Below are 25,915 nucleotides of genomic sequence, written 5' to 3'. Positions count from 1 at the left end.
ATACTTGGAATATTTTGAAATTTGATTTTAGAGGATTTGCCACTTTTCTGTGTTCGGTGACTGAAAGAAGAATTTGATTGTGACTGCTTCTCGTCTCGTTTCTGAGATGGATTTCTTGAAAACATTTTTATTATAGTTAGTTGAATAATAGACTGAAAAAAGAGTATGTAAAATTTTAAATAAATTGCTCCAAATAGATAAAATGCAAATTGGAAAGTAAAACATGTAAAAGGTTCAGGAGTCAAATTTATATTCTTTTATACAAAAATAATATAAATATGATCAGCAGCCACACTTTTTGTTCATATGTTTGAAATCATACTTACAATTTATCTGCAATCAAGTAAGCTGTAAAAGCTCATTCCCAGCATCAAAAACTTCACCATTGAACCTTCAATCTTTTCCATTACAAAGTATTCAACCAAAGTGCTATTCTTCTCTCATATGTTAGAAAGATTATTCTCTCTTTAGCAACTAAAGAATGATGAAGTGAGACAATCAAACTACTAAGATCTCTGAGCATATCATTGTAAATGAAGAATCTGAAATTGCTATATCTTTATGCAGTTGGCTTGTATAGTTTCTCCACCATCTTCCTATACTCTGCAGTGGAAGAAAAGTCCATAATGAAGATAACATTTATATTTCATACAAAAGTTCTGCAAGAAACGACTCAAAAGTGTTCGATAATTTTGGCCCTTCAACACCAAGAGACCAGATTTGCTTACCTTCTTGATTGACCCAAAGTGAAGCCGCCTGGGTGTTAAGAGGTGAGCTTGTGTTTGGCTCTGTAGAAAAAGTAGTTCCAGAGATTAGTCAAGAAAACAATCAGTGGGATGAAAACATAACAATTAACGAATTGCACAATATTACCTCCAAGCAAACTCTGAATTGACAGCAAGATTGTCCTCACATCATAGGCAGATGACCACTTATCCTGTCAGAATTATATAAGACCAGTCAGAGGATAAGCTATGAAAGAACAAAAAAGGATAAGGGAAAGAGTTCTCAGGTAACCTGCAATATGTCCAAGCAAATATTCCCATAAACATCGACGTTGGGATGGAAGCAGCCCGTCTCGAATTTGACCTTAGGTGGCTTAAAAGGATAGTCAGAGGGAAAGACGAGGGATAACTTGTATTCAGTTCCTTCAAAGACTGTATCTTTGCTGCCTGTGATTGTCCCCTTCCAGCAGAATATGTTGTCCTCCTCAGGGAAAGCTGATATTCCAGCATCACCACTCATCTAGAGAATTTTACGCCATTGGAAAGAAAATCATAGTTCATTTAGTTGACTCAGAATTCTTTACGGTGCTCAAAACCAGAAGGTTGATTGATGAGAAACAAAGTTTGTGTGGAGAGGAAATCGAGTATAGATCGTAGTTCTTACCATAAGGGCCATTAGCTCAGATTGCAGCCTGTTTGTTGAATCAGGCAAGAGTTACATCAGAAATAGAGGTTGAAATATGAAAGTATAGAGAGTGAAACAGGATGAACAAACTGCAGAAAGTACAATGTGATTTTCAATAGGAAACAAGAAGAGGAGAAGCGACTAATGAATACGAAAGAACAATCCCAAACCATAGATCAATGAGAGCCAAATACTTCAAGGGGAAATGAAAAAGGGCTAAAACAGTTACTGAAGAGTAAATCAATTGAATAACAGAATAACATATAGAGCAAGAAACACCAAGAAAGACTAATTGATTAAATCATAGTTGGAAAAAGGGCTAATTTCAATTCCAATTACAGTACATAAAACATGTGAAAAAACCCACAAATCAAGAAAACCAAACACTTCCGTATGAAATTAAATTCAACGAAGAACATGCCTTTTCAGAACAGACTGGGTGTCAACGGTCTTCGCCGTTGGCACAGTCTGCTTAGCCGACGATACTGGCGGGGCCGACGCCGCGACGTTGTTGGTGTTGGGGTTGTTATCTTGGTGGTTGACGTTGCTCACTGTCGCCATCTCTTCCTCTTCTTCTTTCTCTCCTTTTTCCCTACTGTTAATTCAAGAAACTGATTTCAAGCCTTTGAAAACTTGCAATATTGTGCTCGAATCGAAGAACAGACACTTAAGCTCGAAAATCTGTGATGCCTTCTTGTTGTTCTGAGAAACGTACGAGAGAGAGAGTCAAGGGTGTGTGTGGATGGGAAAAGACGGGGAATAGCAGATGAGTTATAAAAGGGTGTGTTTTCTTTACGTTCAAATTTATTTTTGAACGTTATATGGACGGCGCACAGGTTTTGCTTTCGGGTCCCAACGGCTAGTTGATTCCTTTCCTTTTTCTTTTTGTTTTTTTTGGTATGTTCCTGTCTTTAAAAATAAAATAAATTTCGTGTGAATTATATTCTTTTTTAGATTAATTATATTTAGATCTCTTTAAAAATAGAAAATTATATTTACGTTCGCTTCAAAAATTATTTATTTATACTTGACTCCTTTTCATGTATATTTTTGTGTTTATAAGGAAATATAATATATATATATATGAAATGAGGTTAATATTATTATATTTTTTGTTATAATACAAAATTATTATATTGAAATATTAAATAATAAGCAAAATTGATGATTTATGTAATTCTTTTTGCTATTGTCAACATTTTTCGTCCAAACCACAACAAAATTGGCTAAGTGTAAACGATGAATTTTCGAAGAGAGTGTAATTGTAATTGTAATTTAAGAATTTTTTTTGTAGAAAGTGTAGTTTCACATTTTTAGAGGAGTTTTAACTGTAACTAATCCTTTCTTTTACTAAATTTCAAGAAAAAATAGTTTGCTCCCAAACTATAGAAGGTTTTGCATTTTTGGTCCCTCAATTTATAGGTTTAGCATATTTGGTCTCATGGGCTAAAAAATTTGAAAAAATTGCATAATACCCCCTGTGTTATAAAAAAATTGCTAAAAACTTTCATATGTTAATTAAATAGCAAAAAAAAAGGAAGAAAAAACCTGCAGTTATAAACCCTGCAAAAAAACCTCTTTCAGTTAAAAAATTTAATTAAAAAAATATATTTTAATTATAATAAAGTAAAATATAATCAGTGAATTAAAAAATGATTTAATGTGTAAAATATTAAATATATCAAAAAAGAAAATAGTTGTCAAGGCATGAGGGGCATTTTGTTCAATTAAGGGGTAAGTGTTATATCTATTAATTTAGGGGGTAAATGTTATATCAAGAATAGTTTAGGGGACAAAGTATATTTTACCAAATTTTTATTCTGTAGGATCAAATGTGCTAAACTGAGGACAAAAAATATATCACACTCCGTTGTGTGGGATAAAAAATGAAATTTTTCCTAAATTTCATCATGATCATATGATACCAAGCAAACAAGGCCTAAGAGTTGAGGTATTGTAGCAAGTGAAGGAATTGTTTGAGACAGTTAACATGTAATCTTCATTCCTTAATTAGATTTTGCTTAGGTTTGATATAGAGCTTTGATCCCTTCAATGTCATCTTGCCCCAACTTCTTTCTTATTCCTGGTGGAATATTGGGGTACATGAGAGCATCAGCCTCGCTGTTGTGCCCAAATCCAAGAATATGTTCTAGTTCATGCATCTCAACTGTCTCCAGATCAAATTCATCTGGTGCAACACCATTTATCCACCTCTTATCTCCATTAAAGTTGAGTCTACCCTCAGTTGGTGCAGAGGCATGTGCCGAAATCCCTAGAGGCCCATCGAACGGCTCCCAGTCTCCATGGTCCTTGAACTGAAAGCTGATCTTGATATCAGTCTCATCATAAGTTGTAGTACGTGTGAACTTGAAATACGTTACTTTAGCCCATTGTTTAGTAGCATCTTTGATTGGATTTAGAATGTATTTGCGTGTATCTGGTGGGAATGAATATGTAGGGGTTTTCTTTGTAGATGGCCATTTAGGCATACCAGGGAAAAGTGTAGCAAAACTAGGGTGGGATTCTATTCTGGAATTGGGTTGCGTTTAGGTTCACAAAATCTCCCACACCACATCTGGGCATGAGTAGTTTTTCAGTTGTTTCTGCATCCAAGACTCTGTTTACTTCAAGGTGGAAGAATAGCTGGTATTTGTTTACAGCCAACTCTAAGTTATCATTGAAAAGATGGTCATTTGAATGTGCTTTGCTATTGATGTTATTGTTATTATTTATATATCCAAGGTCTGAAAGGTACTTCTTAAGGTTAGAAAAGCTTTTTGTTGTGTGTTCTTTTCGAATCCCAATCAGATTATTGAGATAGAATAGGGGAGACAGATTGAGGTGAATTTGCATGAGAGTGCAAGAAAGGGTTGAGAAGAATAAGGAGGAAAATGCATGAGAAAAGCAAGTTGAAAGAGTTGGGTGCCATTGACAAGAAGTTGAGTTATAAGATGAAAGAAGAAATTGATTGGTAATATTTCAACATCTCACTTGTATTTGTACTGAGTCTGATGGTTAACCTTTACTTTGTAATCTGAGTAAAGCATCATTTGACAGGAAGAAGCATAGAGTGCAATTTTATTAAATGTTTCTACCTAAGTATGATATTTGAAGAAGGCGTGATGACCATACCTTCAAAGCCATTGTCTTTTCATTAGTGACCATTTGATATTGGTTTAGTAAATTGCTTGAAATTTTTGGAATAGATATCTCTGGACCTAAGAATTGAAACTGTAACGCAGTGCGTCAAAACTATTCAACATTTTAATATATATAACCTTAAAATCCTTAACAAATATGACATTTGACAGCATATACATAGAGATATATCATAAAATATTCCACATTTTTATGTAATAAATAAATGAATAAATAGAATCACACTTAATGTTTCAACCCATAGTAACACTATACCTATTATACAGACTGGAGGAGATGATGACATTTCACAATTCGACAGCTCCTTAGATCCTAGAATGTAATAAATATTGAGGGAAAAAAGACAAGTAACCTATAATATCAGCCTACTATACGACACATATGCACAACCCTTCCCTCCAAGGTATGAATATGATTCTACAAATTTACAGAAGCTACATAATCTATGATATTCATGCAACTACGGCAACTCTACTCTATCCAGTGGAGGATGCTGAATGAGATGCAGCTAAAAGTGCTGCTCCAATACCCGACCCATCTTTGGTCATCTTGATGACGACATACGGAGCAACATCTTCGCCTAATATCTCTTCCATCGCTTCATTTAGGTACTCTCTGAACATTGTATAGTCTGTATATAATCCCCCCTCAACCGCCACTACCGTTCTCCTCATCATCTTATTCTTGCTTCCAACTTTGGTTTTCCCACCCGCAATTCCACCACTTCCATCCCGTCCAATCTTCTTCAGTATCCCCACAATGCCAGCAGCTGCCAGTCGTGCTGCTCTGCGTGTCACTACATCACAGATGTTCACGACAAGCCTCCGGACGCTAAAAGGGACATCGGGGATCTGAAAGGAAAAGCCGCGAACAAATGAGAATAACAATAGGAGTGTATTGACCATTTCCATAGGGGATCTTAACTGCATTTTGAGTGCAAATAGTTAAGTTAAATGAAATAATTTTCACCTCCAGGGTATCTTTTAGTACTCTGGCCACCTCGGTCAAGTTAGGGGAGTCATCCTCATGCATAGCAGCCATCAAATGTGTCCTGAAAAGATTCGAGGAAAAGATAAAATAATAAATCTAAATGCAAATTATATCAACTACTAAAGGAATGTTGTATGTACTGAAGACCAAACATGCAATTTAGCAAAATTATGCATTAGTTAAGGGTCTAGTCAAATCTTTACCAATATTATATACCAAAACCTCAAAGTGCATCTAGTAGAGATAAGAAAACAGACTCAGGGAAAAGAAACATACCAAGGGAAAAAATATCAGGAGAGCATAAAAACAGGAAGAAAAAGAGAAGATACAAAAGTCACCAGTCTGCGATTGCCATCAACATTCATTTATTTCCATAGTCTAAGTATGCCCCACTTTGTCTAACCAGTAGAAATTACATAGTCATAAGATAATGCTAGTTTGACAATCTAAAAACTAATACATCCAAGTAACTACGAATATATATAAAATGATGATTCTAGAGTTTATATCATAGCATGTTTTATCAAATTATCACAATTTGTAGGAAATGAATGCTTAAGCAATGACCTAGATCAACCATAACTCAAAGTCCCACTCTTTCCAACTCTTGCAAGATAAAATCTTAGAGATTCCCAGGCAACCATCACTTCTTTTGAAGACTTGGAGTAAAAGCATTAGAAAGGAAAAACCTTACACAAATTAATATTGCTATAACACAGATTAAGAACTTTTAAGATGATAATCCATGAAAGGAACATGATCTCTTTCTTTCCAGCACCACTAATGTTAATAAGTTGAGGAAGAAAATCCATCAGCACTATACACTCACATGATTACATTTACATATGTGCAACGACACACTTTTATAGGCATGAAGGGAGAGAGCAAGGCTAAGAGCGATATCACACCTCAAGATGAAGGGCACATGTAGTTTGGAAGAAACAGGTCCAAACACATCTGATTCCTGCGACATCTGGAGAATTACTCTTCGTACAATGTCACCTAGGTACATTCCTGATATCATTTTCTCAAAACCCTGCAGCATGATTCTCATCAATCAGCAACCGTCATAAATTGGTGGGCCAAAAGTTTGGTCAGGAAATAGGTGAATTAGGAGGCCTACAAACAACCCAATTCCACCTGATCATTTGGATTAGGACTATCAGCATCCAAGTCGATATCGTACGAAGTTCTTGGCAAATGAGAAGACCAAAAATTTCCCCATTCCATGTTGACAACCTAATCACATTTTAAGAATATCACTAAGCATGGCAATTAACAAATAATTTAGCAAATATGCAATCTTAATACACAACTAGTGCTTAATCATGCTCAAAAGGATACCATGCCTCCTGAAGTTGTAAGTAGTCCTTGGCACTTAATGATGGCATCTGCACGCTCCAAATAACAGGCATTAGTACCTGTACCAAAAATCACAGCGGCTACTGTGTCCTCATCATCATAATGACCAAGAGCCAATGTCCCCACAGTATCATTTACCTGCTTAAGAAAAATACACTCGTCAAATCATGCAACTGAAGCAACTAATTGATACAATTAACATAATGACAAACAGAACTCTATATCTGCTTGTACAATAACAAACAATGTGAGCATAGCCAAAGTAAATGTCATAAATAAACAAAAAAAGTGACAATAAACATTTCCACTTGAAACAAGCAAATCAAGAAAGTTAGCATCCAATAAAAGATGTCCTAAAAGAAAATTATCCTAAACTAAGTTTTATTGCACCGCCTATATGCTTTACAGGGTGTTATAACCACTAAACTCCAGACTTTACCCCTCAACTAACAGTCATGATGCAGTAGGAGTAGTACAGCTCTATATCCAATATTTCCACTGTACATAATCATATAGAATTTTAAATTTAAAAATGAAGTTGATTGCATACGAGAACAGCCACTCGCATGTCCAGGCCTTTACGAGATATTGCTTGCTGCAAGCACTCAGAAACATCTCTTCCAACCTGCAAAAAAGTGCAACATACTACATAAGTAAATCATCTGCTTTTATAACAGCAGTTCATTAAACAATAATGTTTTTCCCAATCTTTAATTAATTCATGCGACGCCATTTATACCATAAGTCAGTAGTTGGCACGACCAATGTCAGATCGCCCTAAACAATAGTGTGGGATTTGTGGTTCTTTATGCAAGTTCCTCAACTAGAATGCAGAAAAGCATGTATATAACACAGTAAAATATCCTATAGTATAAATAAAAAAGAAAGGTGGAAATTCTAAGAAGGAACAAGTAGACTTATCCAAGTAACATTAATTTTGAACATATACTTTACAATAAAAATTGCTGGGGGAGTGGGGGAGTCCACAAAACTTTATGCTTTCTTGACACCACTGTGGATTACTTGGATAGCAAAGAAAGCAAACATAATGCAACTAACCATGTCTTCAACTGAGAATCCTTTTGTCCATTTAATTAGATTTCCTGATGATGAAGAAGTTTGTTTCACTGGAAATGAAAATGTGAATCCAAGTTCCCTGCTTTCCTGTTGTGTAGTTATGGAACCTTTTTCTTCTCTTTCAACAAAATCCTTCAACAATGTTGCTACAAAATCAAAGAGCTCCTGCAAGCAGAAAACAGAACAAAGGGAAAATATCAATGTTTCAAGTCTCCAAATTCAAGTACTCCGTTAGTGCCTATTGCCTAGAAAAATTTGGAGCCACCTCGCTTGTGCTGGTCATCAAATTCTGCGGAATGGGTTGTCGATCAAGGTCACGTCCAATGATAGTAGATCTCTGGCCTCCTAACTGAACACGCAATACTCGGGAATTTGTTCCACCAAGATGTAGAGCATAATAAGTTCCTCTTTCCTTCCTGGAAAAATGTGTTGCTTAGATGTATCAGAAAATGCTAGCACACAGAAAAAACCAAGTCATTAAATTTTGAATAATAAATCAAAACCTAATCTATAACATATATAAGTAAATGAAACCCACACTATAAGCACACAAGTTAGAACAATGGCCAGTAGTTCCAATTGCAAGCTAGTTTGCATCAATTTGCCAGCTGCTGAACTCATCGCAAGACTAAACTAAACAATTGTTTGAGAAGCGGATAATTAAAGAAAATGTGAATTGTTCGCATCGAAGTAGAAAACAATTTGAACGGTAGTTCGAAATAGATAGTAGCTCATTAACTAAACAAGAAAAGATAAGGTGAATGAGATTATCATATAAATGAAAACAGAACTAGAAGGATCATGAAATAGCAGAAGAAGAATTAGGAGAATGGTAAGTAATCTAGCACAAAATACTTGAACTTTAACATCAATAGCATCCGCTAAATCGAGGACAACACCAACAGTAAGAAGTCGAAAATTCCAAAGCAGCTAACTAATAAATAAGAAAAAAGGTTTTCATAATCTAGATCGTGATTCTCCTCTTAACAACTAAACTAACAGAGACCACAAAATGCATAAAACATAAAAGGACAAAACAACCATAACAAATTGCATTGCATTAATATCACACTCCATCGGGCAAGTAATAGGAGATTGACGAGTAGATTCACCAGCAAATGATTGCATGGTTATTTTATCCTAATAAGAACTCATTTTGCACCCCCAAACAAAAACAAGAAATTGGCAAGGAACGAATTTACTTTTTGAGTACATGAATTATAGGATAACATAAAACACTCCGGCATACTGACAAATAAATGGTGCTGTGTATCATCTACAACAGAGAGATTCAGCTTCAAGATTCCAGACTAAGTACTCATGCACATTATCAAAATGACGTCTCTAGAAAACGAAAAAGTGGAACAGATAATCAGCAACTCCGCAGACATAGCAACAAGGAAAGAATAATTAACATTAGTAACTAAAGTTAAAAATAGAGCAATAAGAAAAGTCGGAACGTTAATCCCTGTAAAATACACAAGAAAACTTTTTCACAATTACAACCATCATATATCATTTTTTTAGAATTATTCTAGAAACAAGTTTTACAATGCAGGGGGTTGAATACGACAATAACCCTAATATCTGAAAAGATTAGAACTTTATCCACCATACTCAAAATGAAATCGATGCCACATATAAAAAGCCACACTTAAACACAGCGGCATATTCGAGTACTAAACCGGACAAAACCAACTAGAAGTCAACTAAAATACACATGCAGCAGATGAACAGACATACACGCTAATATACACACGAGTTTACACACTAACAAACACACATAAGCATATGCATACAAAATTATCTGTTCTATACCCAGTAGGGAGTTTGTGAACGTAGGTGAGGAGCATTTTAAGCTTAGACCCGCCCTCAGACGCGAGGCCAGCGTGCATCTCAACCGCCATAGCATCGACAACCTGCCGCAGCCGCCCAACGGGGGTAGCGCAGCCCTCCTCCAGTTCCTCCAGCAACCTTACCACCCTCCTCCACGCCCTCCGCCGCCTCACACTCCTCTCCACCATCATCGAAGCCACCACGCAAGCCGCCACCGCACACCCCGCCGCCAACGCCACCACCACCTTACCCATATACGATGCCTTTCCCCTCCCAAACCTTTATTCCTATCTCCCTAACTCAGAAACCAAATCAAAATCAATCAACCATCTTCACCAGGAAACGACGAAAAAGTCCTCCTTCAAGTGATCAACACACGGCAACGTTTCGACGATCGGATTCTTCCGACAAACTCCCGTCGGAGCGTGTAAACGGTCGGCCTGCTCCCACCGAAGTGAAAAGAAACGAAACGGCGGCCTATGCGGACGTCGGGGGTCTCAGACGGCGTCGTCCTGAGGATTCTTCTCCTTAGATTTTTCTCCTCTTGCGACTGTGGAGAAACGAAGAAGAGTTGCTCGAAGAAAAGTTTTCTATTAGAGAGAGAAAGTAAGAGAGAGGGGGAGAGAGAGAGAGAGAGAGTAAATGGTAGGAGTGTCATGGAAAGCGAACTGTTTGGTACTTATAAGGGTGATGAAGTGACGGATTTGACCCTGAAGAATAAGGAAATCCCGGATTTGTTACCTTTTCGATGTAGCGAGGTGGATTCTGGTTTGACCGGGCGTAGAAACTTGAGGGAATTTCTGCCACATGGGATCCCCTCCTGAAATGACAAGTTTGCCACTGGCCTTTAGTGAGGAAATTGGGATGGTTTGGAGATTTGAAGTTGAAAGGTGTAGTTTTGATTAATTGACCTATGTCTCCCTGTTGATGTGGACCTTTTCCTAATAGTAGAAATATCATTTTCATAACTTTCTACTTTTTAATTATTATGCATCATTATTCAAATTTACTCAGTAAATTAGTTTTTATTATCATATTATCCGTTCATTTACAAATACCTTCGTACTTAATGAAATTGAAACCCGTAAACTTATATGTATATAACTATAAGTCCTCTAAAGGGGCAACCCAACGATTTAAATTCAAAATTTTATACGAGAGGCTTTAAATTCAAATTTGGGTGTTTGGGGTTGTACTAAGATCACAGTTAATGAAATACATATAGAGCTATGAAATTTCAGCGTCAGACGGAAACTGCAGTTATCATACTTATCGCAATACTTTATTGTTCATCTGAATTAATATTAATTTATTATTAGTAATTATTGAATTTCATAGTTGAAATTGTATTATTTTCCCAATAAATTAAATATTTTTCTTTTATTATATATTTAGAATTTCAATCTCATTGGAGCTAAATAGACTGAAAAGTCAAACCCTAAACTTCTTTAGGAATGATGTTGTTCCAGTGTTTCTCCCCTCTCTACAATGAGAGTGGGGAAGGACCTATAAGGCATATCCGGGGAGGCAAATGGGCAAAACAGACATTTCCAGATTGTGGGTGTGTAGTGTGTACTTTGTTTTTTTTTTTCTACTTTCACAATTGTCGTTCCCTTTTATATATGTACTAATAATATGAATGTGTGTGTATATATATATATATATAGTGAGAGAGAGAGAGAGGGAGAGAGTATTGTTGTTGGGAGTAGAAAGAAAGTGGGACAGGCACAAGAGGCAAAACGGCGACGGAGTAGCTGCGTATTCCGCTGCAGCGCCCGTACATGGTGCCAGCTGTGATCCGCTAATTCCAGCTATCCATCCAAAAAGCAATTGCATCCATCCATCCCTCCATTTCCTCTCTCTCTCTCTCTCTCTATTTCTTTTTTCTTTTAATTTTTTTATTTTATGAAGACTGATGGATTTAAATAATTTATAAATTCAGATGACTCATTCTCCTGTGAGATCTCTTCTAACATAAAATTACAAATCTCATAAAATTTAAGTGCACACTTGAACAATGAACACTAATCGAATTTATCCTAATATCATTTATTGTTCATCTAAAATCTCATAAGTTGATGATATAAGCATGCATGTTAAATCGATCACAATCAATGAGTTTAAATGGCTTATTAACCCCAGTGGCTTGTCTCCCTAAATATTGTATTTTTAAGATAATTATAATACTTTAGTGAACAATACATCGCACGTTGCACACCACATCTAAGTAGTTGTGATTTAAATAAGGTCGATGCAAGAATTACGCATTTATCTTTAAATTATGATTATCATGTGATGCTAGTTACAGTTAAACGGCAATCAAATTCTCAAATAATACAATTTTTTTGTCAAAACAATATCATTATAAATCTCGATGACAGTCCCTAATAGTTATAGAACTATTATCTTTTTAAACATGAGATATTAATGACATAATTACAAGAACGGGGCATTCAAATTTGAGAACCTATTTATAATTTTAGAAAAGATGTGTTCGACTACCAACAATTGTGTGACTGACAAACACGTCAGCTCGAGATGTTGGGATAAATATGTCTGACCTGTCGCACAGTCACAATGACTGGACAAATACATCATTCGACATAATCTCGTGTGCCACATGTCCTGCTATGAATTCACCGTATCAAATAGTATGGATCATATTATATTACTACAATATAAAATCCACCGCTTTCGCAGTGTGATCCGCATGCAATAAAAGCGTTTATTTATTTATATTTTAAATAAGTCAATTAAAAAATCTTTAAATAAAAAGGGAAAATCACATTAATACCTTATAAAATTATGGCTAATTACAAATATTCATTGTCCTTTGCTAATAAAAAAAATACATTTCTTTGAAATCGTAATTATAATTATAAATGCATATTTTGAGATAATTTACATCAACATCTTTTAATATTTATAAAAAATATAATTAAATTTAATTTCAGAGAATGTTTATATAATTGATGGCATGTTAATATATGATAACTTCATTGAACCTAGCCACCTAGGCCAAAAAGCAGTTCACCGCAGTAAAGTGAGGGCGCGCTCACGCAATCTTTGTCTGTCAAAGCAATCTGTTTATGTCTTTCATTGATGTCGACTGCTGATCTGGGATTCTCTACAGACGGGTAGTGGGTAGTCTTCCGGAGGGGGATAACCAGAGCCGTGGGATGCGTTGAATATTATAATAGAGAAAAATGAAGTAGTTGACTCTTGCCATGTGTAGCCCCACCATAAAGTAGAGATTGAACTTGGCTTTAAGCACGTGCACCACAATAGCAGCTTTAATTTCCCACACCCCTTCATTTCTTATTATTCAAATTCTGTATAATTTTATTAACATCTTTTCAAATCACACCCATTGATTATATGAATTAACGGCTGGGATGATCTTACATGTCATGAATATTTTTATATTATTTTAAGTATGTATGAGATTATTTTTAAAATAATTGACAATTTTATAATTCCGAGTTTGTATTCAAGACGCGATAGCAATAACTTTGATCTTTTCGTAATGTTTTAATTTATATTTTATGTTTTTGAACTGCTTAAATTAAACTTAAGACAAAAATTATAAATTTCTTTCTATTAATTTCATATATACATAAGTTATTTATGTATTTGAACTCCTGTCAATTTTCACAGTTGATTCATGCTATAAAACAAGCTCGTATTTTATCTTTGTTACATTTTCTCAATAATGAGAAACAATTTGAAAGAATCGAGTCGACCGCTAGAACTACCGGTCTTAGAACCAGAAATAAATAGGCTTATTCTTTGTTCACTTGAATCAGAATTCCAATCGGAACTGGTGTTTTGTTCGACAAATTCGAGAATCTAAACTTGATTAGCGTGTCGTGTTGTGCGTATCGACCCGTGCAGTGCTGTAGCTAACGCGTTAAGTATCCCACCTGGAGAGTATGTGCGCAAGAATGAAATTCAAAGGAATTGATGGGGCCCGCACAAGCGCTGGAGCATGTGGTTTAATTAGATGCAAAGCGAAGAACCCATAAAAATTAAAAAATTAAATTGTCTAATCAACCACTCCAATACCACTTTTAACTTTTGTTTTCAAACAATATCTAATTTTTACGACGGACTTAATTTACAACATTATTTAAAACTCATTTTTACCACAGAAATAAAAGCTGTCACAAAGAATATTGACGTCAAAAGTTATAAATATTTCTCTTCTAACTTTTACAACTTATTGTAAAATTATAAATATTGTCTTATTTTTTCAAATGCTTCAACTTCAATTTTTTTTAAAATTTTCATTTATACTTCTGAACGCTTTAAATTTGCACTTTTACGTAATTTACAATTTTATTTTACCAGAAAAATAAAAACCATTCCGCACAACTCATAAAGAACAGAGAAGTAAAAGAAAAAAAAATACAAGCAATTCACTTGTGATATTGCATGAGCAAATTATTTCGTATGAAGAAAAAAAATAACAAAATATCAATTTATATTTTATAAAATAAAGCTATGTATCTAATTAGATAAAAAAATAAACTACTCTATTTTAAAAATATAAAAAAAATAAAATAATATTTTTTTATAAAAAAATAATTTACTCATTTAGCACGGAAGTAAATTATATTAAACCAAAGTAAAAGGCAGTGGATTTTGCGGTAACGTATGAAGAGTTGGAGTGAATTTGAAGCGTCGGATGCTCAGAATATCATCAGCACTCTGCCGCCCTCATTAATTCACCCCCGCATTCATTGCCACCTCTCAACTCAATTATTTATTTCTCTATTTTTTTTAATAGATTAGTTAATTATGTTATAAATTTAAATTATTAATAATTTATATTAGCAACACTATATATATAATGAATTAATTATTATTATTATAATAGATCAATAACTATTATTAAAATAGATTAATACTGATGTATTGCAAGAATTTGAACCCATGACTTATTAGTCATAAAGCATCAGCTTTGCCAATTAGCCTCTTTCTGTATTTCTATTACTTGCTTTAATGGAAAAGATATAAATAATAATCACTATTAATTCTTACTCTTGAGTTTGATCTAAGGGGTTATTTTTTAGAATTAAAGTTTGAAAATTGATCCCTTTTAAAAAGATTAATACTGAAGAAAACTCTTTACACTCTACAAGAAAATAGGGTAATTAACCTATTTGACTTATTTATGAGCAATATATCATTCTATTACATGGGCTATGGACATTTCATTATGTAACGGGTCATGTGCAGTACACTCAAGTTACTGATCGTCTTTAATTCTAAGAAACGAGGTGTGTTTTTTACTGCATTTTTCCCTTTCATTCAATAATTTCGGACTGACTAGCACACAATGTTGCAGTTTTCTCCTCGACCCTTATTATGAAATTTAATGACTATAAGGTTTTCTTACTTAAAAAAATATTTTTTTGGGTAGATAAATTAAAAAAATGGGTTGGTAGTTCATTATTAACATTCAATTTTGGGGGCATCAAATAATAATTATATAGATGGAATTAAATAATCATTTAAAAAAAAAAAGAAAAAGAAAAGAAGTAGAGGGAGAGGTATAAGGAAGGTTTGTTCTATGTGTTGAATTTTGGTGGTGTTTGATTGAAAGCAAGAACAAATAGACAGGTAAGCAAATGGGAATATGATGAGATGGAGACATAATTCCCCCCAACTATTATTATCTCCATACTCATTTTTTTATTCTTTTTCTTGGTATATAATATAGTTGTACATATTTATGTTCATCATTATTTGGCTACATTCAACCAATGGGAACTTCACATGCCCTCTTCAAGTTGTAATTATTATGAGGATATTGTTGTTTTGGCTTGTCCATCACTTGTAATAATAATGCAACCCTTTTTCATAAACAATCTAAACAAAAAACAACAACTACCCATCCTCAAATATATACATGCACATATACACATACACTAATTTATCGCATTTTAAGTGGGCTGTGAATTATTAAATCGTATCATATCAAGTTATTATTTCAATTTTATGACGCTACGAATGTTTGGATATAGGTTACTGGTACAAAATATATCTTATTATGAATTTAGGGACGTACGATTCTATGTAGCTTTCTTTCTGTCCTGGTGTAAAGATTATAATTCGATATTCATTATGGAGCAAGATAAGTATCAGGGATTAGAGCTCGTTTATAGATTACAAAATACCCACCAACCCAACTCTCACATTTGTAGAAGGAATCGAGCGCACATCCTTTTGATAAAAAATGGGATATCATTACTGTTGATGTAATAACTCTATGTGACCTATTTATGTTTACTGAAAAACTAAGATTGCATTTAGATTAAAAAAATTGTAATAATTTTTTTTTTTAATTATTTTGCATCAACATATATATTGAAAGTATTTAGATAAATTGAGTTTTAGTTATAGGTCAATTTTCAAATTTAAATTATTGAGTGGAAGACATGAAATCCAAGAGACAAAAGGAACATTATTAAGGAAAAATCCTCAAAATTGCCAAAAAATGGTGGGAAATTTTAGTATATTTTAATTGTTATGCCGAACGAACATTATAAATACTCCCTCGTTATAAAGGTAAATTTGCTTAAATGTCGGAGGGTTGTCGCCTGTTTCCTGTAAGCAAGAATTGATTCGACATCTAATCTAAAAATTCGTGGAATTTCATCGATGGATATTCTACAATTCAACCATATAGAATTTGGGTGTTAATTAAGTTCGAGTATAAAATATTATATTTATTACTAAAATTTTAAATTCAAATGAAGCAATTGAGCAACTTGAGATGAAGGAAGACAAAAGCAATGCATGAATTCATACATCGCTATCAAGTGGAGTTATAATGATACTAAAGTCGCAAAAAGTTGATGTCTTAAAGCGGGTGAAGTGGATTATTGTTGACCTTGACCACGATTTTAATATTATTATTACATTAAATTATTAATACGAAGCTTTTAGGACAACTCTCTCTCTCTTTTATATGTACATATGTTGTCGTGATCAAGAAAGTCGTTATCACGAGAAAAAAGTCATTGTCGCTATTTCCAAATAACACCTTCACGCCAATGAATGCCACATATTTTAAATTAATTTAAATAAAGACATTTGGGAATTACGTTGTCCTTGTCTTAATTTATGTTTAACCCTACATACATACGATGTAACGAGACATAATTCAGTTAGCGATAAATTAAGATTTTATTGTTATAATATTATGAATCCAAATCTTATCAATATGTAGATATTAGTCTACTTTAATATATTTATTGATTTATTATATAATAGTAAATATTGAATTAATATTTATGATGGATATATTAGTAATTAAAAGTCATAATATAATTCTAATTGATGAACTCCTTATATATGATATTAGACTATTTTTATAGTAATTATTGGTTCATTGTAATAGTAAATATTTAATTAATATTGATAATAAATATATTAGTTATTGATAATTAAAAAATTATTATATAATTATAATCAATTCAACTTCTTACTTATAATATAAATCTTTTTTTTTTTGGAATTCACCAAGAAATATAAAGGTATGTAGACTTATAATGAATCAAGACGGGGATGAATTTGTCCAAATTTGAGATCAGCTTATATTCAAAATTTTATAATTTTTTTTAAATAACATCGCTATTTTTAAAATGAGAGTAATAAAGACTTGTCGTTTCATACATGTAAAAATAAACTTTTTTTTTAATTTAAGAATAAAAATAACTAATTTCATTATAAAATGCATCAAAATATTTAATTTATTAGATACATCAATAATTTCATAATGAAAAAAATAACATATCTAATAAACGAAAAGTATAGAATTTATTTGGATTGAAGAAACACCTTAATGTTAAGGATCGTATGTTGTTACTATAACGATGAATTTTAATTTTTACCAAAACACTTATTAAATTAAAATATGTCACGATCTATATTTATAATAATTTAAAATTAAAAAATGCGTAATATAATTATATGTATTATATATCAAATACTTTTTATTCCGTATTTAGATGACCAAAAATAAAGAATTAAAATTAATCTTTAAAACATAATATTGCATCAAGAAGAAAATAATATTTATATATTTTATTTTAAATAATTTAGTAAATACAACAAAAAATTTTAAATTATAGTAATAATGCAGGAGGGGGCATCTCAGCTGTCATACACTTGCACACACTCTATTATATATCGCACGTTGTCTAAACCGTTGATTAGGAAAATCCCATTGGGCGTAGAGTCTGCTGCTGAGGGCTGTCGGCACCATATACTGTCCCAACCCCCACCCTTCCCTGATGGACACGTCTACGCTTCCCTGTTCTGACAGCTCAATGGCCCCTAATTGTATTTCCGGTTTTACCCCTGGATTCTCTCCACCCCATTCTCCGCGTAACACACTATAACCTTAGTCACTCCTCACGTGAGATCCGACACGTCACCCGTTGCATCACCCCCTCTACACCTGGGCCCACCCCACCTCCCCCTGATTTTAATTCAATTTGTTGTCCCCCCCCCCCCCTCCCTTTTTATTTTTATATTCAACCAATTGTGCACTTCAATATCATTTTCATGTAAGCTATTACAATTTTCTTCTCTAAAATCTGGTGCAATCATATTTAAATTCTTTGTTATTTAAAATTTACAGTATTCATGAAGTTTGTATCTGTATAAGCAATAGATTCTTTTATTAGTTATAATTTACTGAATTAGTGAATATTAATTAAAAAATAATTAAAAATTAATATTTATTTTTGATTGACTTGTTACTGACTTATTGCAAGTTAAATTATATTTTTTTGGCTAAATTATCTTTATAGTGATAAAGATATACATTCTCATATGCCTTAATATTTGAAAATGTATAAGGATAATTTAATCATAACAAAATTTATTTGGGCTGCTATAAACCAGTAATAAGTTAATTTGAGTTAAATATGAATTTTTATCTAATTTTTATTAGTATCAATAAATTCGATATATTTTAACTAACAGGTAAATTTATTTATTAGACGAAAGCAAATTTTAAGAATATTAGATATAATTTCTTAAATTATAAATTTTTTTTATATAATTAAACCAAATCTTGGAGAAGAGATTGAAATTATCACTTTTTTTTTGGGTTTTTATTACGCAAAGGGAAATGAAATTGAATCCCTTTTTCTTTCTCTCACTCTCTGAATCTGAGTCCGACCAATTAAAGTCTAGAATGAAGGAGGCAGTGGCCTCAATTTCCTATTTATTTTCCTTAATTCTTTGTGTATGTATAATATATTAATTAACAATTGAAGCACATTCCATAACATAAATATAATTATTATTTATAGATCTCTCACAATAAATTACCTATTTAGTTTCCTTAAATTTTTTGTGTATGTATAATATATAAATTAACAATTGAAACACATTCCATAAATAAATATAATTATTATTTATAGATCTTTCTCAATAAATTGTGTGTGTATATATATATGTGTGTGTGTGTGTGTGAGAGAGAGAGAGAGAGAGAGAGGTAAGGAAAATTGTTTTGATTGAATTACATTGCAAGTGATGTAACATTTGTCTTATTATTAGTAATTGTTTTATCAATAAATATTAATAGCATGACAAATAATACAGTATTTAAGAGAATTAAAATGAGGATGTGTGTGGTAAGTAAGATTAGAAGTTTGATGAAGTGGTGAGTATGAGATTAGAGCAGAAATAAGCTGTGTGCAGTTCAGTGTTCATCTTCTCAATGCTTCCTGAATCTGCTATATTTTCTCCCAGTAAATGGAACCCAATTACTGTCAAAATCCATTCATGAAGCAACAACCAAGAACAACAGTACTCTTTACACTTCTCAACCATAATTCAATCAAAGCTCAACATACAGCCATCCCCAACCCAAATCAAGGGTTTTTTGTTTACCTCAATTTGAAAAAGCATGATTCTCCTATGCCGGCAATGCCTTCTCACTGTAGTTTAGTTCATTGCATCACCAAACAGCAACCATCTGGTTCCAGATTAAGGATATGCTTCTCAAACGTTTGAAACTGGAAGGGACCTATTCTGAGAAAATAGTTCAAGAATTTTGTTTTGACTGGATATTGTCATCAATATGCCGGATTCTATACTCAACGTGAATATAGTAGGGTACATATACAAGAATATGTAACACAACTCTCAATACATTATAATAGCTACAATTGTTTGTAGAAGAGAACATATGCCTGGTCATGGAGCACCTTGCTTTCAGGGATGGGTGTAACAGAGGCATCGTCATAACGCAGCCACTTGCCATTTGGATGGCGTGCATCAGCAGTATAGTGGCCCTTTGAAGGGTCCCTTCCATGATGAGTGATTGTAGCGACAAGCTCATACCTTCTAACCTATATCAATCAGTAGCAGAAAAGAGCTCAATAAGAAGCTATATAGTGCCTTGCATTCCTATGAATCCAGATAACAGGATTCATCTTTACAGGACATGGAACCCTTTCATTCTGTTCGACAAAAAGTGTAATTAAAAATTTCAAGGCTACTGTGCATTTGATACCAGAAAGATTTCCTCGGCCTTGAAACAGGGTTGCTATAATCTAATTTCAAATGAAAATGTGATGAGACCATCTGAAAATTTTCAGTAAATTTCAACTCTTTAAATTTTATCCAACAAGTATAACAAATGGGTCTCAGGGATACCAAACGTGGAACTTTCTGAATGTTCCCTCCAAGGCAGAAGATATAAGCATTTAGTAGTTTTATGGCGTAAACTAAAATAGCAATGGGTATTATGTAAAGAAGAAGTGGAGACCTTGTCTGGGGGAAAAGGGTAATGTACTATAGCAAGCTAAAATAGACGAATAAGTAGAATAATACAAATCAAATGACAACTTCGATGAAAAAACTATATTACTAGTCAGTCATGTCATCGAAGGACATAAAACCCAAAAGGAGGAGCAATTCACCTCAGAGGACGGAGAGGCAAGCAATTCACGACCAACAACAAGCTCTAAAGGAAAATGCACAGTTTTGTGAAGTTTAGTGCTTCCTTGACTTCCATAGCTAAAGCGCATCAAGTGCAAAACCATTATCTCAGAGAGCTCCAGGATCTTAACAGACTTGCTTGCAGTCACCACCTCAGCCTGAGATATTTAGATCATAGTTGAATTTAAATGATTAATCTACATGGTGTATTTTTTTGTTATAAACATTGGATTCTTATATGATGTAATGATTAACTACCCAATGTAACCAGAGATACCACACCAGTTGCATATCCAACCATCCATCGCTAATCAATGACCAAGAATTCTACTTCTTTTATATGGTTTATAACACTCCGGCGACAAAAGTTTAATATAAAGGAAGATTCAGGAGCACAAGAATCTAACAGAAACATAGAAGATTAAGTTAAAGAAGAAAATTATCAAACTATTGTAAAGCTATGTTAACATGCACAAAGAAGAGAGAGTGATAACATTGAATATATGATGTACCTTTCCAGCTGCTGAAGTTCGATACCCTTCAAGCGTTTCTGGGGCAGAAAACAATCGAAGTGCATCTTCTATTGTACAGACAGGCTCAGGACAAATATTGAGGTGGAGCAAGAGAAATGGTTGTATGGTGGCTGAGGCCTTGTTACCTGCTTAAACACAAGATGGGAAGTCAAGAGATGATATGCAAATGATGACAGCCAGCAAGATAATCAAATGATGACTGGATAGATGGGATTATATCTCCATTTGCTAAAGTTTTACAGTTAATTTATGGGATTAGCACCTAAGATAAAGATCTCCTGATCATACATGGTATGTCAAAACATAGTTAAAACAGAAAATATTGAATGAAATACTTTCCAATTGCCAACTTCTATTAACAATGCCCATTACTTTTCTTCCCTCATTTTCTTTTCCTTCAAGAGTTGCGCTATAGTTTTGACTAATCGCCAAACCATTTTTCCACAATTTCCAAACATGAAATATTTTGATAAGTTCAAAGTGGTAGGATATGTATCTTCAGCATAATTACTTTCAGTATTTTGATAATTCAGATCATAGCCTTAAACTCAATTTATATGATTGACACGTTTGATCTATGATCTGATCGAAGTCGCGATCACATCTCATGATTGAACTTCATTTAAAAAAAGCATTGGAATAAAGAAATGGATAACTGAAATAATTAATGATGTGATGCGTGAATTATGGATAAAAAGGTTCACACAGCATGAAGTTAGGTGCTTCAAATCCTGACCCACCTCTTGCCTTCACAACACTTCTTAATTGGCCTCCAAAAATGGCACTCAACTTTGATGGTACGAAACTCTGAGTTCTTGTAATAGCAGTTTTGTTCTTTGGGCCGACAGTCTCCCAGTTGTCATCTTCACTTTCATCATCAGTTGAAGAGACCAAAGATGCAGTTTTTCCATTTCCATTGGAAAATTGCCCATCAAGTTTAAGCAATTCATCATGCATCTGATGCATGATAAAACTTAAGAACTCCTGAGCATCTTCCTGCCTGAAAGGCATGCAGATATCCGACAATCAAAAGAAATTCTTACATGAATTTCAAAACCAAAATGGACAGATAATCAAAATAACATATACAGGCTACAGCTGCATATTTAGATAATTGGGACAAAACTGTAGTTACTGTACTATCCAACAATGCAGGTTTTAGGAAAATCAGTGAAACAGATTACAATATGCATATGATGGAAATTTAGGATCTATAACTTTGGTTTTAGTTTCAATACTAATCTTTTAACGAATGAAAGCCATTGGTAAAAGCCTGTAATAATTGTTCTCAGCAGGACATTGAGACTCTAATTGTACTTTTATAATTATTAGCTTCGTAATGAGCATCCATACTTCACCAGTTACAGCTTATAAATCAATATATGTAGTGAGTCAGCTGGTAAACTAACAATAGTTGTTGAATCTTTACCGAAAAAGTAGAGATTCGTAAAAAGTATGAGTCTCCTAAAAAATTATATTTGTTAAACTTGAAAGTTAGCAGTTTTAGTGGGCAACCATATTTCCCAAAATCCATTGGTGTAAGAATCTTGTAGGACCCTGTTACTAGCACATGTTGGCCCTGATGTTTTTACCTTATTCATTTTGTTCTTATACTGATTGTAAGGATCTCGCATAGAAACTTATTGTCAGAAATGACAATCAGTTTTCAAAAAGCAACAGAAAGTTCTGTGCTATAGATGCTGAGGGGTTGTAGTAACTTTCATTGGGACCAACCCAAGGCGTTGGTTTAAGCCCATGAAAAGTGGGGCAAGTTCCTCCTTAGCAAGAGGCATCGATTCTTCCCCAACAATTGAAGTCCTTCACCAGATATAGGGAAAGAGAAGATGCTTTCTTAAGTGGCTTCCAATTTTTCACCCAGGTAAGGGTCAAGAGAAAAATGCAAAATGACTGACTACAAATAAATTGAAAACAAAAGAATAACATCAAAAAGAAAACAGAGGCAATATGCACACACCTAGGCCTGCCTGATAAGTTATCAGAAATATCTGGAGTGAAGCTCTTCAATATGGAGTCAAACATGACAGGCCGAAATGGCCTTCCAGTTTCAAGAACAGTTTTCTCATTCCTTTTGCCAACTGAGTCGGTGAGTATGTCAAAGTCAGAGATGAATTCAACAAATGCACGCAATGTTGGATAACCAATCTACAATTGCCAGAAGGAAATGCAACACCCATAAGTTGATATGTATGTTAAATAACTTTTTCATGCAATATAAATTGTTTCAGCATGCTACCTCTGGTATATTGCGATTTTTTAGCTCGTGCAAGAGTTCAAAAAATGGTGAACAAGATAGTAGAGCCTGAAGCGTTGCATTGAGAAAGCATAGGTTCCCCAAATTTACTAAACCTCGAGGCAAGAAGTTCCTAGGAGTAACATTTGGCCCATTTAATTCCTTGAAGATAATCTCTTGGGACTCCACTTGGTGAATGCCATTGCCAGAATCATCCAAGAAAACATCTTCTAAGGAGGAAGATAATTCACTCACATCATGGGTGCTAGGCTGCTCCAGAGTCGACCATTTTGAAAATTCATTGTCAGAACTTACAGATGCAGGTCGTTCTATGTGGCCTGGCTTCAGTTCTTTTGCACCACTATTACCAGGACATGTGCTACTCCTGCACCCATTTTCCTTCACAAAAGCCACTTCCACCTCTGATGTGGTCTCAGAAATGCTAGGAAGTCTAAAGACATTTGTACTAGCTGGCTTTGACAGCTCAGATCCTCCAGGTGAAAGGAGATCTGTCACTCTAGTACTGAAAATGCCCACAGATCTTAATGTTTCTGAATCCAAAGAACCAAAAGTGATATCTACATCATTCTTTTGTGGCTGGCATTGCATGGATCTGATCTCATCTTCTGTAAATGATCCAAAAATCAACACCTGAAATAGAAACATTACGTGAAGATAAATTGACGAAAATAATTGATTGCGGAACTGTAGACATCAAAATCTGTCAATCAATGCAAGTTTTACAAAAGAAGAAGATTCCTTCAGTAGAAATTAGTCCAATTTCGGAGTTAGTTTATGTTCTAGGACTGAATGTGTTAACCACTAATAGGGTACACCAGATTTCAGCTAAAATAAAGTGCAATACACTAGCTCATCAAAATTCAACAGCAGAATACTTAAAAAGGATAATGGCGAACAAATTGAAGGGCACTTTTCAAATTACCTTGTAATAGATTCAAAAGAAAATAAGTTGTGCACTGTGACAGTCTCACAATGATACCAGCTCCAATACCACGAATGGACAAAAAATTAAATAAAGAAACAAATTCCTAAATTTTCTTACGCTAAAACAGCCTCTATCGACACCACAGATTTTGTCTAACATGAATACCGCTCATCAAAAGTTATCATTTCCAAGTCCCAACTTGGTCATTTCAGTGTGAATGATCCGAACTTTCAAGCACCGACAAGCTCATAGTTCTTAATTTCCCCATATTCTTTCATTGTCCTTATTCCTCAACAAGCCAAAAACCAGACATCGTAAAAAGAGCAAAACCACCAAAATAAGCAAGAATGACACCACCAACGCCAATAAGCGAAAAAGATATTCCAACACAAAAGCTCTAAGTTACAAAATACAGAAAACATATATGCTACATTACACTCCGCAACATATCTCCCCATTAACTAAATTTTCTTTCCCAATTCCTCACTTGTCGGAAACAATGAAAATATTCATAATATACACCAAAACCCTAGCAAGCAGTCGTATCCACGGCAGCTCAAACCTCAACGAAACCTAAACCCGAACCCCATAACTCAAATATTTTCCAAGAAACCAAAAAAGCTTCTTATACACATTATCAAATACAACAAAAACATTATTTAAAAGAAAAAGAAAAAACAGAGAGGGAGAGAGAGAGAGAGAGAAAGGGAAAAGGGACCTGATGATGAGTCATATTGAGAATGGGAGCATGAAGGAGCTCATGGAAGAGCAGGAGAGTGGGCCATTGAGGTAGAAACGGTGCCGTTTGCTGGAAAGGCTGTCGGAGAACAAAGAGAGCAAAACGACTACGGAAGACATGAAATTTTGAGAGAGAAGGAAAAAGGCGTGAGAGAGACACAGATGAAACTACAATCCTTTTTTTATTTATTTTTTTAAAATAATATAAATAAACAGGATTGATATTCTTATTATTCCACTATCCAATTATTTTTAATTAATAATTAACTACAAAATAGCTAATATAAAAAGTCATTTGATTAAAAAATGTAACAATATAAATAATAATTAATGTATTTAAACTAATTCTGTTGGGAACTAGAAAGAAGTAGTTAAGGCTGTCCCACCAACTGTAATTTTATTTTGTGATTTCAATGAAAAAAAAATCATATATTAATTATATTGTGTTTATTTAGACTATTTTAATTAAATAACTCAATCCGTCTATTTAAATGGGTTGAGTTATTCAAAATAAATAATGATATTTATTTGAAATTAAAAATTAAAATTAAGCTTTGATAATATAGAATAAACACTTTATAATAATATATTTATCCAATTTAATAAAATCACATTTTATGAAACTTGTTGGACAAGTAAACAGAA

At 33.7% G+C, this 25,915-nt stretch overlaps 4 protein-coding genes across 5 annotated transcripts; all 4 read right to left on the bottom strand.

Moving 5' to 3' along the window:
- Positions 1 to 344: 344 nt before the first annotated feature.
- Positions 345 to 2,206, bottom strand: LOC105170914 (ubiquitin-conjugating enzyme E2 20). The gene is made up of 6 exons (XM_011091846.3): positions 1,832 to 2,206; positions 1,390 to 1,417; positions 1,018 to 1,245; positions 874 to 937; positions 729 to 788; positions 345 to 603 (listed from the first exon to the last, which is right to left on the bottom strand). The coding sequence occupies exons 1-6, from the start codon at positions 1,969 to 1,971 to the stop codon at positions 560 to 562; spliced, it is 564 nt and encodes a 187-aa protein (XP_011090148.1). The 5' UTR covers positions 1,972 to 2,206; the 3' UTR covers positions 345 to 559.
- Positions 2,207 to 3,431: 1,225 nt separating this feature from the next.
- Positions 3,432 to 3,899, bottom strand: LOC105171141 (metalloendoproteinase 1-like). The gene has a single exon (XM_011092169.1). The coding sequence runs from the start codon at positions 3,897 to 3,899 to the stop codon at positions 3,432 to 3,434; it is 468 nt and encodes a 155-aa protein (XP_011090471.1).
- An 838-nt stretch (positions 3,900 to 4,737) lies between these two features.
- On the bottom strand, positions 4,738 to 10,505 carry LOC105170913 (hexokinase-3). The gene is made up of 9 exons (XM_011091845.3): positions 9,817 to 10,505; positions 8,264 to 8,414; positions 7,981 to 8,163; positions 7,472 to 7,546; positions 6,904 to 7,059; positions 6,700 to 6,798; positions 6,468 to 6,595; positions 5,539 to 5,620; positions 4,738 to 5,420 (listed from the first exon to the last, which is right to left on the bottom strand). The coding sequence occupies exons 1-9, from the start codon at positions 10,086 to 10,088 to the stop codon at positions 5,046 to 5,048; spliced, it is 1,521 nt and encodes a 506-aa protein (XP_011090147.1). The 5' UTR covers positions 10,089 to 10,505; the 3' UTR covers positions 4,738 to 5,045.
- Positions 10,506 to 19,612: 9,107 nt separating this feature from the next.
- On the bottom strand, positions 19,613 to 25,429 carry LOC105170912 (ubiquitin carboxyl-terminal hydrolase 24). Of its 2 annotated transcripts, none has more exons than XM_011091844.3 (7): positions 25,251 to 25,429; positions 23,590 to 24,237; positions 23,311 to 23,498; positions 22,076 to 22,335; positions 21,315 to 21,460; positions 20,784 to 20,960; positions 19,613 to 20,210 (listed from the first exon to the last, which is right to left on the bottom strand). In XM_011091844.3, the coding sequence occupies exons 1-7, from the start codon at positions 25,263 to 25,265 to the stop codon at positions 20,022 to 20,024; spliced, it is 1,623 nt and encodes a 540-aa protein (XP_011090146.2). In that variant the 5' UTR covers positions 25,266 to 25,429; the 3' UTR covers positions 19,613 to 20,021. The 2 variants fall into 2 exon arrangements, with proteins under 2 accessions (XP_011090146.2, XP_088740685.1); XM_088884559.1 differs by lacking the exon at positions 25,251 to 25,429 and adding an exon at positions 24,530 to 25,217.
- Positions 25,430 to 25,915: the final 486 nt, after the last annotated feature.

Source organism: Sesamum indicum, linkage group LG9 (genome assembly GCF_026168435.1).
Source record: "Sesamum indicum cultivar Baizhima isolate 11 linkage group LG9, ASM2616843v1, whole genome shotgun sequence".
Lineage (NCBI taxonomy): Eukaryota > Viridiplantae > Streptophyta > Magnoliopsida > Lamiales > Pedaliaceae > Sesamum > Sesamum indicum.
The sequence above is the reverse complement of the archived record's forward strand: the minus strand, read 5'-3'. Positions and strand labels throughout refer to the sequence as shown.

What these genes read in the sequence shown, in the direction of transcription:
- LOC105170914 (XM_011091846.3), bottom strand. Translation starts at nt 1,971, where the DNA reads ATGGCGACAGTGAGCAACGTCAACCACCAAGATAACAACCCCAACACC. An exon ending in TTTGCTTGGACATATTGCAG is followed by an intron (nt 938 to 1,017) that starts GTTACCTGAGAA and finishes TAATTCTGACAG; the next exon opens with GATAAGTGGTCATCTGCCTA. An exon ending in ACTTTGGGTCAATCAAGAAG is followed by an intron (nt 604 to 728) that starts GTAAGCAAATCT and finishes CTTCCACTGCAG; the next exon opens with AGTATAGGAAGATGGTGGAG.
- LOC105171141 (XM_011092169.1), bottom strand. Translation starts at nt 3,899, where the DNA reads ATGCCTAAATGGCCATCTACAAAGAAAACCCCTACATATTCATTCCCA.
- LOC105170913 (XM_011091845.3), bottom strand. Translation starts at nt 10,088, where the DNA reads ATGGGTAAGGTGGTGGTGGCGTTGGCGGCGGGGTGTGCGGTGGCGGCT. An exon ending in ACATGCGAGTGGCTGTTCTC is followed by an intron (nt 7,060 to 7,471) that starts GTATGCAATCAA and finishes TTTCTTAAGCAG; the next exon opens with GTAAATGATACTGTGGGGAC. An exon ending in GTCCTAATCCAAATGATCAG is followed by an intron (nt 6,596 to 6,699) that starts GTGGAATTGGGT and finishes ATCATGCTGCAG; the next exon opens with GGTTTTGAGAAAATGATATC.
- LOC105170912 (XM_011091844.3), bottom strand. An exon ending in AAAATCGCAATATACCAGAG is followed by an intron (nt 23,499 to 23,589) that starts GTAGCATGCTGA and finishes TGGCAATTGTAG; the next exon opens with ATTGGTTATCCAACATTGCG. An exon ending in TTGCCTCTCCGTCCTCTGAG is followed by an intron (nt 20,211 to 20,783) that starts GTGAATTGCTCC and finishes TGATTGATATAG; the next exon opens with GTTAGAAGGTATGAGCTTGT.